The 13416-nt window shown below is 43.0% G+C and overlaps 1 protein-coding gene across 3 annotated transcripts in view; it reads right to left on the minus strand.

Annotated features, from left to right (window-relative positions):
• The window catches only part of MAP4K3 (mitogen-activated protein kinase kinase kinase kinase 3), a 180041-nt gene that overhangs the window by 82260 nt on the left and 84365 nt on the right, over positions 1-13416 (minus strand). For 2 of the 3 annotated variants that reach the window (XM_075535824.1, XM_075535823.1), the window contains exons 3-4: positions 12702-12792; positions 4135-4199 (exon numbers count right to left, since the gene is read on the minus strand). In XM_075535824.1, the coding sequence (XP_075391939.1) occupies positions 4135-4199; positions 12702-12792 (156 nt within the window). The remainder of the gene's footprint in view (positions 1-4134; positions 4200-12701; positions 12793-13416) is intronic. The other variant, XM_075535825.1, reaches the window with a different exon arrangement.

Genomic DNA, 13416 nt, shown 5'->3' on the forward strand with positions numbered 1-13416 from the left:
TAATAGATTAAAGATGTAAAGGAAGGGTTAAGACTTATTTGTGGAAATCATAAGACACCAAGAAAAAAGTGGAGATATGTGAAATAAAATAATTTCTAAAAATAGAAAATGTAATTGCCAAACATTATAAGCAATGGCAGTCCTAACCAGTTATAAAAGTAGTGACCTGGGCGATGGGTATGAGCCCCCAAAGGGCCCCACTGAGGGCTAAAAAGGGTAGACAATCCTACCTTGACCAGAAGGCTCAGGAGACATAGAAGGCCTTAGATATCTGTGTGGAATTCCAGGTCGAGAGATCAGAGGGGGTGTGGGTGTGAATAAAGGCATGTGCCTTTTAGGCCTTCATGACAGCCTGAGTCGCAGGAATGCTCTCGCCCTGGTGGTGCTGGGTCCCTCGACTCCAGCTGTCAGGCTGTGGGGCCTTAACCCAAGCTCAGAGCAAGTGCCTATGAGCCTAGTGAAGCTGCTTCTGCATGGAGTCCCTCCGTGTTCACACATAGGGGTGCTGTGTACACACCTTCAGGAGGAATCAGGGAAGCTGGTGGCACTAAGGGGACCTGCCCCATCCCTAGCCAGTCTTTCCACTGAGGACACTTTCCTGCTGTACCTCCAGGATCAACATAATGTCCCCACCCCCTCCTGCCTGGGGCAAGGAGGATGTACCTAGGTGCGTGGGATGCTGTCCTAATGAATGCTATGTAGCCATACCTACGTTTGAAGAGATAAGAATTACATTTTTTGGTATCATTTTATTAGGGACTCTTACCACTCTATCACAGTCCATATATAAATCCATTGTGTTAAGCACATGTCTACATGTTGCCATCATCCTTTTCAAAATATTTTCTTTCTACTTGAGCCCTTGGTATCAGCTCATTTTCTTACCCCCCACCCCACCACACCCTCCTTCCCTCATGAACCCTTAATAATTTATAAATTATTTTTTTCATGTCATCCACAGATAGCTAATGCCCTTCACCCACTTTTCTGTTATCCGTCACCCTGGGAGGGGCTTATATGTCAATCATTGTGATTGGTTCCAGAATTAAAAATTTTAAGATGAGGAGAGAGCTAAATTCTGAGGCAAGCACTTTAAGTTCAAAAAAGGGCAACAAAAAAAAAAAAATCCACACATAGACTGGAAACATCAGAGTTTAAAAGAAATTAATCCAAATTCAAACAAAAGACTGGACCACATGAAGAATGTATCAGGATTAGAGGGAGGCTCATTAACAATCGGCAATACAAAGATGATACTACGTTCTTGCCCGCTGAAAATGCTCACAATTTGAAGCACCTATTGAAGATAAAGGAAACAAAAACATGCACCAGTGCAGTAGTAAGTAGTGCTATGATCTATGAAGAAACGATTCTAGTGGTCACGGATTTCATTTTACTTCCATCCACAGTCAACGCTCATGGAAGCAGCAGTCAAGACATCAGAGGGATGCTGCCAGGGGCAAACCTGCTGCACAGACCTCTGTAAATGTTGCCAAGCAACGCTGCCACGGTGAGGAGAGCAGCATATCTCACCCAGGCTATGGCTGGCATTTCCCGTTTGCAAAAGCTAGATAATGAATCATGAAGACGGAAGAAGAGCTGATGCCTCTGAATTACAGTGGTGGAGAAGAACACTGACTGTACCAGAGACTCTACCAAAAGAGAGAGCAAAGCTAGTCTTGGAAGGACAGTCAGAACGCTCCCTAGAAACGAGGATGTCGCATTTGCTTGATACAGGTTATCAGGAGACGCCAGACCCTTCATGCTGGGCAGAGTCAGAGAAAGAGAGAAAGACCCTCGATGGATTGACACAGCGGCTACAACAAGGGTGCAAATGCAGCGATGCTCTTGAGGATGGAGGACCGGGCTGCTGTGGGAGCAAACTCATTCAATAGCAGCAGGCAACAACAAAACAAACGTGGGAACAGAGTTTTGAATTCCTAACATACAGAATTATAAGCGTCTAGAAATGTAGTCTTTATTCTACAATGTTCAATAATGTTAAATATTTATCAACACTCATTGAAATAAAGCTGACACTTATACAAAGAAATCTTGCTCAAACATACACTAAAGAGTATTCATACTTCATCAAAAGTATCCTCACAAAATACGTAACCTTTTTATAAGCTTCACAAATGTTCTCATGATCTTCCATTTGGCTTTCAAGGATCTCTATAACTTATTCTATTCCCCAAATATCTAAATGCCTAACAAATTACTGTGATCTCTCATTATATCTTCATGACAGTACTATTGCTTCATCTACCAGAGCCCAAATTAATTTAAAGCCTACTTTTTTCATTAAACTTTCTAAAACAATCCTAGTAATTCCATCATTTAATTTCCAAAAGCACATTAAAAATGGAGTCAGGCTCACTACTGACTACGTCCTTATAATAAAACCCAAACCAAATTCCCTGCCATTGAACTGATTTTGACTCATGACGACCCTTAGGACAGGGTAGAACTCTCCTGTGAGATTCTGGGACGGTCACTCTTAACAGAGTGAAAAGCCTCACTACTTCTCCCAAGAAGGAACGGTGGTTTGGAACAGCTGACCTTACAGTTAGTAGCCCAGCAGTAACCACGAGGCCAGTAGGAGTCCTTGCTGGTACCGACATCAGAAATTCTGTGTACACTAGCCTTTTAAGATGGAATCCGGGCGTATGACTCAACTAGGCTTCTTTATGTTTGCAAAGTCAAACAGATGGTCACAGAATAGGACTTAAACCTGAGTAATTTAAATAAATCTCCATAAAACAAACAAACAAAATATGGAGCCCTGTAGCACAGAGGTTAAACATTCAGCAGCTAACCAAAAGGTCAGCTGTTTGAATCCACCAGCAGCTGCACAGCAGAGAGATGTGGCAGTCTGCCCCGGTCATGGTCACTGCCCTGGAAACCCACTGCGCAGGGTCCTTCCTTGTTAGGGTCCTTCCTTGTTAGGGTCCTACCGGCTAGAATCAACCCAAGGAAGCAACCTTTTCTTTCTTTCTTTCTTTCAAAAATCACATTAAAATACTATTTTGTTAATCCTTATGTTAAGTAAAACAAGCTAAGAAGACAGTGAAGTGAAATAAACACAGTAAAAATAAAATCCAATCTTTTAATATCTACTTTGTTATAATCATGAGAAGTCCTGGTAGCACAGTGGGTTACTTGTTGGGCTGCGATCCATAAGGTTAGCAGTTCAAATCCACCAGTTCAAATCCACTCCTCGGCAGAAAGATGAGGCTTTCTACTCCTGTACAGCGTTACAGGCCTGGAAGTTCGCAGGGGCAGTTCTATCCTGTTCTATAGGGCTGCAACGAGTCAGAATCGACTCCAGGGCAGTAAGTGAGGTTTTGAGGATCTTTTTTTTAGCTATAATCGACTGCAAAAATTAGTTAAAATATAAAATACAAGCTCAAATTCTGTATGAAAAAATATTTAAAATTTATAAAGTATTTTCTCAGAAAGGTTGACATTGCGAATTTCTAAGACATTATTTTATTTCACATCAACCAAAAAGCACACCTCTGGCAAACAAAGATACCCAACTTTGTAGCGTAGAACAAGATTCATTCATAAAACTAGACGGAAAAGGGGAAGAAAAGGAAAGCAGCGAATGCTGTATCTTTGCCACGTCTTTCTTCCGACTCTATTAGAAATCTCAACGAAAAAGGGTTTTACCCAGATTTTTAATTCTCTAGAATCCAGCACTATCGGACAGCAAATATTTAACTGATACTTTCAGAGCACACGATAGAGTAAAATCTGTTGTCTTTGTATTATCACTGTTCATTTTCTTACTAGGGGCAACTTTTTGGATACAGATGGCCTGTTTTCTAGCAGTCTGAGCTTGAAATGTTTAACAATAAGTGCTCTTCAAAATTAATAAACACTTCAAACACATGTAATGTTCCAAATTATAAAGCAAGTGTTCCTTTCACCCACACAAGGACAATTTCAAAAAAATCTCAAGGGAAAATTCCATTATCCCTCAAATTCGGTATTTCCACAAACTTTTTGAAGATCCTTTAAATATTTTAGGTATCTAAATAAGATAATGATCAAAGAGCTTTCTTCCAATGTGTCAGTAGCTGTATTTTAAGACATTCTATTTCATTAAGCTAAAATAGAAAATCTTACCGTGATAAATATCTTGTAAGGAACCACCACCACAAAACTCCATACAAATCCAAAGTTTATCTCGCCTGTGAAAATAAAATAAGCACATATCACATTTTCATGATTAAAATTTGAGTCAACACATATTAGAACCCTAAAAAAGTACAAAAATGCAGTATGCAACCTGAAAAAAAGCTAACTTCTATGAGCAAATAACAATGAGCTCCAGTGGTTGTAGGGCTGCGAACAATGAGGTCAGCAGTTTGAAACCACCAGCTGGCCACAGGGAGAAAGATGAGGCTGTCCATAGTTGTAAAGAGCCACAGTGTCAGAGACCCACCAGGGCGCTTTTACCCTGTCCTGTAAGTTGAAACTGACTTCATGGCAATGAGCTGTGAGAAAATGAATTACGTATGTGTTACCATAAAGTAATTGCCGGTTTTAAATACAACATGTCACTTAATAGAGTAAAAAACTGTCATCAGGCACATTTAAATAACAAAAGATAATTCCCTTTACTTAAAACTCTTCCTCCCACTTTTATTCATCTACTCCCATGTACTATTATAAAAGCGAAATGTTAATTGAAAGGCTTATATGAAAAAATATCAAAGTATAAGAAAACCATAATACATTCAAAGCACATCAGCTTGATAGCATTCTTGTCAAAACAGATGGAAGGTCAACCTTCATATCTACACATCAACAGAGATCTAGTACATCGTTCACTTCCTTTCTGAGCATTTTCCGATCACATTCGTATTCTGAGATAGCCACCTGGCCCCTACAAGTCTGACCTACTTGTTATACGGTCCTTTGCAGAAACAACGTGCAAGCCTCTGGAGTTGATGATACTTCAATACAGAATCCAGGCCTGCATGGAGTGCTACGGGATCCCAGAGGAGGCACGCCGGAGGAGAGTCGAGGGAAGGTTTTATGGAGATCCTATTTGAATTGGGTTTTGATGCTAAAGTTGGAATTCACCGGGGAAAGTAAGGCGAGGAGGTTTTCTGTGTGAGCGGCAGGAGATGAAGGGGCCGGAAGAGGTCACGGTCACTGTTGTAAAACAATGCCTGTGTGGCAGACTCCTGAGTTTAGTGCCTTCATTTGGTCTAGATGCGGTCTACCTTGCCAAGCTCTCTCTGAAAACGTGGCATCAAGACTCACGCACTGGTCTCAGTGAACGGAACACATAGTATGTGCTAAAAAGTGGAGTTGTCGTTGTCAGGCGTGGAGCGCAAAGGTGGCGGGGATGGCTGTATCCAAGAGGTGAACAGACCCGGTTAGGTGCACTGTACTTCAAAGGCACACGACCGCTGGAAAGGTCAGTGAAGTAACCCGGGGTACACTAGGAGTGGGGAGGAGGAAGGTCCCATTCTAGAAGGTAAAGCTGAAGACAGCGACGTCTCTAGACCAGGAGATCTGACGTCTCCTCGGGTCTCCTGGAAGCAGGTGAGACACATGCCAATGAAACTGGGGCCTGGCAGCTGACGGTGAAATATGGGCTAGCTTCGGTCCCTGGGGTAGGGTTTAAGAATTCTCAGAACACATGCCTGGGTCAAGTGATGTGTGGTTTTATCCAAAATGAGGATGATGTTTTTGAGAAGGCTAAATCCCCTCGGAGAATCTAATAATTATTTTCTTTATTTGAACACTATCATTCTATTTATTAACTGGGCTTAAGGCTACATTCAGTTTCTTAGCAACTACATGAAACTGCAGGTTTGCAGCGTGCGCAGTCAACAACAACACACCTCTAGATCTTTTTTACGTAAAGAAAGGAGACTTATGTCTAGCATCTTACTTGTGGTAAAGCTGATTCATGGGCTGCGTCCCTGTTTAGTAAATCCCATCATTAAAACATCAATGTTTGATTCCTTCCCCTGGCTCCTGACACCGTTCATAAGATGTGCCTGGTTTTGAGGTGAGAAAGAACTGGCAGCTAGGAGTTGAGCCTACAAAACCGGCTGAAGGATTGTGTTTGGGGCTCTACTTGCTATATGATAGCATTTGTAAGAATTAATAACATGATATGGAGACTCTGAAGCAAAGAATGGGGAAAATATTGGAGCACAATAAATGTAAGCTGCTTCCAAATCCCCTTATTATCATTGATCTTGTATTTACCTTACATTTTACCAGAAATTGTTCCTGGAACATGTTGAAGAAACAATACCCCAATGAAACTGAGCTTTCTTTTGTAAGCAGGGGTAGTGGGAGGAGAGGCGTCTGACAAGACTTCTTCCTAAGCCACACGGCAAGTGCGTCTCACTCACCGGATTAGTAATTTACCACCGACCTCTGCCGGGGACAGACAGTCGCTCCACAGTCAAGTGCAAGAGTCTGCACTGTCTTTCCCTCTGAAAACTGGTCACCAGTGAATCTCTGATCTTTGACACCTCTTCCAATTGTCAAAGCGCACTGACAGTGGATGACAATCGCGTTTGCTTATTTCCAGGATAATGAGATATAATTTATATAATTCCAGAAGTTTGAACTCATTTAAAGTGTCTAGCTACTCTATGATTATCTACTCACCTATCTTATATTTCAATTCGTTCTTAATAATGCTTTTCCTACCCTTTAGTTTGAAAACGGTTTCCCTTGGTGGAGGAAATGGATGCAGGAAATGAGGACTCTGTTTGTGTTTCTATTTTGATATGATACCATCTTCTACTCAAAGTTGGTTTATTCCCCCGTTTCGCCCTTGCCTAAATACACAACATCTATTCATTCTAGGTAAACTTTACAAGCAAAAGAAACAAGAATATCTCAGGAATGTCTATATTTTAAGATTCCTAAATTACTTTAAGGAGCCTTGGTGGTGCTGATGGGCAAGCACTGGACTGCTGACTGCAAGGTTGGTGGTTCAAAACCACCAAGCACTGCTTGGAAGTAATTTGTTCCTATAAAGATTTGATTTATAGCCTGAGAAACGCTCTGTAGGGCCACTATGAGGCAGAGTCAATTCGATGTCAGCAGGTAAATTACTTTACATTTATAACATTCTGTTTTGTTACAGATATTACCAAAAAACCCCTAGATCCTTCAGTTTATTAGAAAAAAAATGCCTTCCATCTGTCACATGAATGTCTCTCTTGCAGTGATGCATTTGTGTTTGTTCTGGTCATTCGCCACGCCATCTGTCTACTAAGAAAGGACTGGAGTCAGACAGGCCCATCTACTCAGGTCAATAAATGGTAAAATCTTTGCCCCTAGGTACCTGAAATGGAACACAATTTACCCGAGGTAAAAATTCAATGAGTCAATAGCTAATTTCCAGATTCAGCACTTTTTTTTTTTTAGAATTCTTTCTTTCTTGTTCTGTAAAATTATCTACCTTACAAGGAATAGAATAATAAGTCGAGGGGGAAAATTCACTACTTTCATCTTGTAGTTTGAAGTTTGCCAAAACATTCTAATTATTTCACTGACCTGAAAATCTTATTATTTCTAAAACACATATTTTAATCTTTCTATATATTCTAATACATCAGGCTGTGATTAACCAAACTATGGCCAGATTATTCTTATATTTTGCCCAAATACCAAACATTAACATTACATTACTGAGTATTAATATTATTGCTACTATTCAAAATAAAATAAAAATATGGCCACCATCATTAGGAAGTAGGAGGGCAGGGTGAATGGCTGGGGGTAAGCAAAGGAAGGCAGAAGGGAAAGGGGGGAGGACGATGAAAAGAAAGAATGGGAGGGTGGTGGAGATGAAGAAGAAATAAACGTTCTCATTTTATTTATCCTGGCATTTCTCCAAATTAATATCCCCATGTGCCCACTAAACAAAGAAACAAAATAAAACCCAATGCACATTATAGTATCCCTCAGACTAATGCTCTGAGGAAAATGCCCCAGGTAATATTGGCCCAGGGAACTATTTCATAAGGTTGCTCCACTCAACTTTTGCTTCAAGTTGTGGTTCTGACCTGGGGGCGATGTTGCCCTCTAGGGAACATCTGGCACCGTCTAGAAAGACTGTGTTTGTTACAGTGACGGACTGCTCCTGGAGGTTACAGGTAAGATGCTAGAGACGCTCATCTTACTGATAAGGCTGCCTCTCAAGTGGACTAGATATGCACACGTGTTTCCATATCTATCTATAACGTAGGTTTCTGAATGGATTTTGAGCTCACACTAAATCATAACTCCTCATGCTCCACACGTGCCCGCATGAAGTGACCACTGGAAGATATGGGCAGTACAAAAGTGTGGTCAAGAAATCACATGGTACCCAGCTATCAGAAGGAACAGCACCTGGGCTCTTAAAGGCTTGTCTAAAACAAGCAGACATCTAACTGAAGTGTCTTTCAGCTAAATCTACATGGAAGAAGCACATCCGCCTGTGTGGTCCAAGGATCGTGAAGAATAAAATCCATGGTCAGTGGGGGCAGACTGTACTAGAGCTTAAACTGAGCACCCAGTCTCCGAAGGCTATAGTGAAAGCCAACTGAGGAGTACTCACAAGGATTCAGCTTCCAAGGATGGTCATAGTTTTTCCCTCAGGCACAATTCATGGAAAAATGAATTCCTTCTACCCTCTCCGAGCCAGACCTGTAGGGGCTTGGATGGGTGTGTCTTTGATGGGGATCACCAAACTAGGGCTCTCAGTCACGAGTGGTGCCCTGATTACTTTGGTCGGAACCCCCTGAACCGACCTTTACATTAGTAGACTAAGATGCCTTCTCCCCGAGAGGGGCTGGTGAATTTGAACCCCTAAGCTTTGGGTTAGCAGCCGAGTGCTTTAGTTCCCATGCAACCAGAGCTGCTTATGAAGTTGCCAATCAAAACCACGTGAGACCCCACTTCACCTCTACAAGAATAGCTGCGATGTAGCCAACAGAAATGAACAGGTGTTGGCAAGGACGTGGGGGCAATTCTCAGTCATCATCCACAGCGGATGAGAATGCAAAATGGTACAGCTCCTGAAGAGCACTCTGGCAGTCCCTCAACCAGTTCAATACGACTGTCGACTGGGCAGTGAGTTTATTGTGTTTTGTATCCTATGACCCAGCAACCCCGAGCCTAAGAATAAGTTCAAAAGAACGGAAAGCAGAACACAAGCACAAACCTCAACACTGATGTGCCTCATTGCACGGCTCAAATCAGCCCCACAGGGAGAAACAACCTAAATGCCCCCAACAGACGATAAACTGGACAAACAACATGGTATTATTACATGGTGAATCACTCGGTCAAGAAGAGAAATGAAGTTGTGAAACACGCTGCAATAAGAACGAGCCTCGCTACACGTGCGTACGGGTGCTCGTTATGCTGAGTGTCTCCCTGGAGGTGAGTATTATGCCGAATCAAATAAAGCAGCCATCAAAAAAATCGGTATGATCTTACTTTGATGAAATACACCAACAGACCAAAGTTTATTAGTGATTATGAGGGGACTGGGAGAGTCATTGCTTAGGGAGCACTAAATTGATGGAATAATTTGACAAAAAAATTGTGGTCGTAACAGTACGACGTAGTGAGCATAACTGACGCAGCTGACTTAAACGTGTCAACTCTGCTCAACTGGCAAGTGTGTGTGCACGTTATGGGACACAGTGGTGCTGGGGGTTAGGCCCTGGGCTGCTGGCTCCAAGGCTGGCCGAGCTCACCTGTCACTCCACGGAGAAAGGGGAGGTTGTCTGCTTTGCTGAAAAGATTTGCAGTCACCCTGTACAGGGCTGCTAGAGGTGAGAAGTGATTTGAATGCAGTGGATTTTATTTTATTTCTCTCTCTAGATATTTACATATCTACCTACATATCTATTTATATAGTACAGATAGATATAGAGATCCATATACTATCCAGTCAGGTACCATCCATCTGCATATACCCCAGTGGTCTCGTAACATAAATCGGAAATCCCCATCGGAGAACAGGACAGAGAGAATACAAAAGCGTCTTAGATGCAAGATGTTTAACATGCGTCTCTTGTACACAAAGCAGCTCTACTGCCTGGCACATATGTAATAACCCAAAACTCACTTATACATCTTGATTCAAACTAAACTCATTGCCACCAAGTCACTTCGGACTTATAGCTCGCTTGTAAGGCAGAGTAGAACTGTCCCAGTGGGTCTCCCACTTACGCACGGACTATGTTGCACTGTACTTCCGTTTAAGAAGCTTACAGTCTAACAGTGTATACTTCAACCTGCAGGCAGCAGCCGCCAACGGTACCACGCAGCTGCAGTGGTGTAGTGTTATCAGTTTAATTGACTTTCAATAATATGACCATGAAATCCATCACGGTTCCCAAACACAACCAAACCAGTGTTCGTGATAGCAGCCGCAAGAGGCAGAGAAGCATCGATTTAGAGGTGAAACCAAGGTTATTAAACAAGCTATTGCTTATGATTTGGGCATTATCGCACTTGGACCATCATAATCCTCAAACACAAATAAAATACACCACCACACTGGTAAAGGATTAGCTCTCCCGAAAGCTACTGAAAAGAAGAGAGAAACCTTTTTCCCGACAGAGAAATTGCTAACGATGGGAACGGAGACCCAAGCTCAAAAGTGACGTGCGCTCTCAGCACGCGGAGATCATGCTGTGGCACGAAGCTTGTTTGAGATACTTAAAGACCAAGTAGGACCAGGCTACGATTTATGGTGCTCCTAAGACGACCAAATCCCATAATACCCTATTTCACAGAATGCACCACATGTTAAGGGAAACAGGACCGTCAGGACGGCCTCATATGCATGCAAACGCTGGACACGGAGTAAGGAAAACTGCGAAGAATCAAAGCATTGGAATGATGGGGTTGTCAGGGACTACGGAAGGTACCGTGAACTGCCAGAAGCTCCAGAAGACCACAGAAATCTGTGTCGGAAGAAGCAGTGAAAAATGACTTTTAGAAGGAAAGGAAGACTTTATCTCACACACTCTGGACACATCATCAGGAGGGGTCTCTGGTAGAGGACATCAAGCTGGCCAATTAGAGCAGGAGGGCAGCGACAGCGAGAGGTTCTCAATGAGATCGTGGCTGCAGCGATGGCGTGACTGTAACCATTCTGAGATAGTGGCTGCAGCGATGGTGTGACTGTAACAATTCTGAGATAGTAGCTACAGCGATGGCGTAACTGTAACAATTCCCAGGACAAGGTGCTCAAGACTGGGCAGGGTTTCCTTCTGTCGTACACAGGATTGCTATGGGGCGGATCCGGTTTCCTGGCATCTGACAACAACAAGGTGCCATTTGAATGTGTGGTGTCATTCCCGTATAAGGGGGTAGGTCAGGCTTTTGGTGGTCCCAGAGTTCTGGAAAAACCTAGGCAATTTCTGAGAAACAGTCGGAGACTACTTAAGACTATCAATGTTCCTGGCGAAAACAACAAAAAAAATGATCTCTAAAAAGCCTTTTTTATCATGGGGTCAAAAAAAAAAAAACCTGTCAGTTTAGAGGTGCTATTTTATTTTGGCCCTAACAAGAAACCAACTGCTCTAAAAGTGACTTTAGCTCTGTCTCACATGAACAAAAATGGATGCAGATGTTGTGTGAGGTTGCCATGTGGATGCTCACCTGTCTTTCGCCGTAAACTGGCTCAGAAAAAGCCCAGGACACCCGCGGCCTTGTCTTGGGGGCAGAACCTGGTCCTAACTGAAAAGTCAGTTCATTTCCCTAGAGCAATGGTCCCCACCTTCCCGATGCCGCCACCCTTTCACATAGTTCTCATGTGGTGGTCACTCCTGCACCAACCATAAAATTATTTTTCATAGCTACTTCCTAACTGTAATTTTGCTACTGTTATGAATCAGGCATCTCCTGGGAAAGGGCCATTCAACATCCAAAGGGGTCACGACCCACAGGTTGAGAACCGCCGCCCGGGGGTGCCCATGACCCTCACTGGCTGGCTTCAGTAGCCCTGTCTGCACACCCCTACGTTGAAGTGCTTTTCCATCCCAGGAGGACAGATGTCAGCCCTCCCTGTGAAGGGCACCTGAAGAACAGTTAGGACGCGTGTTCACCTCCACGCTGCATACAGAAGCGAGTGGAAAAGCAAACAAGCGTTGATCCCAGGTCCTGCCCTATGACACGTGACCCCGGCAACCCACCTGGCCCTGCTGATCAAAACACCAAGACACCCGTTCCTGGCCCTTTCAAGCTCATCTACTGCCTCGGAACACAAGAAGCCACCAAACCAAAGTTAGAGTTCTTAGTCCTTTGGACAAAATCAGGAAAGGATGTAATACTCTGCGGCTAAAAGCACAAAAGAAAAAAGTTTCTGATACACACATCCCAGGAAGAGCTGCTCCTGGCTTTCTATAGGCAACGAGAGCGGCATGCTTGGCTGGTGCTCTCTCTCTCTCTCTCTCGCCCACCCGACAGTCCAATGTCCTCCCTGAAAGCACATCCAGAAGCCCCAGCATCACAATAAATGAGACAGGAGACGGTGACGTGGGTGACAGAGTTAACATAAGTAAGCAGGTCATAAATAAAAATACCATTCGTATGAACACATTTTCTTTTTCAAAACTTAAAAAAAAGACAATATTCCACAAATTTTCTTTTGTTCAATGCATTTGGTGATCATTTTGGGTTTTGAAAGGAAAACAGTGTACCTGAGATAGCTTCCAAAATAAGCAACGATATTTGGGTGTTTACAGTCTTTCATCATAATAATTTCTTGCTGCACAACTGCAAAATCTTCTCCTAGAATAAACAAAACAAACATATTGAGTGCTTTAGCAAGGTACACATTTCAAAGTGCCCGTTTCTTTCAAAGGACAGTCATGGTGTTATCAGCACTACTTGGAATGGTAATTCCCATCCTGGCTTAAGAGAACATACAGCACAGTGACCACGGGCATGAATGCTGGGGGTAGGCTAACCCCACTGCTGGTCCTAGAGTAAACCCCCTGCCAACTAGTCCTGACTTACAGCAGCCCTGCACAGGGTTTCTGGGACATCCCATCTGCACGGGAACAAACAGCCTCACCTTTGGATGGTGAGTCTGGGCTTTGTCGACAGCAATCTAACACCTACCCATTAGCACCACCGGGGAAATCCCAACTCTGTCCCGCTGGCAAATCATTCTCTGCGCCACTCTTTCTAAGTTAATTTTCTCTTCTGTAAAAGGGGTATAGCAAGAATAACCACCTAGCTCGTGGGGTTGTTAAGGGTTAAATGGATATGTAAGAGGCTTAGACCAGTGCCCAGTACAGTGTAAGAGTTATATAGCATTCGATATGATTCACACCATGCTGCAAACAGGATGCCAGTCTGTCTTGTTGCTTCTGACTCTTCAATTCATTAATGTACTAGGAAATGTAGTAC

This window comes from Tenrec ecaudatus, chromosome 17 (assembly GCF_050624435.1).
Source record: "Tenrec ecaudatus isolate mTenEca1 chromosome 17, mTenEca1.hap1, whole genome shotgun sequence".
Lineage (NCBI taxonomy): Eukaryota > Metazoa > Chordata > Mammalia > Afrosoricida > Tenrecidae > Tenrec > Tenrec ecaudatus.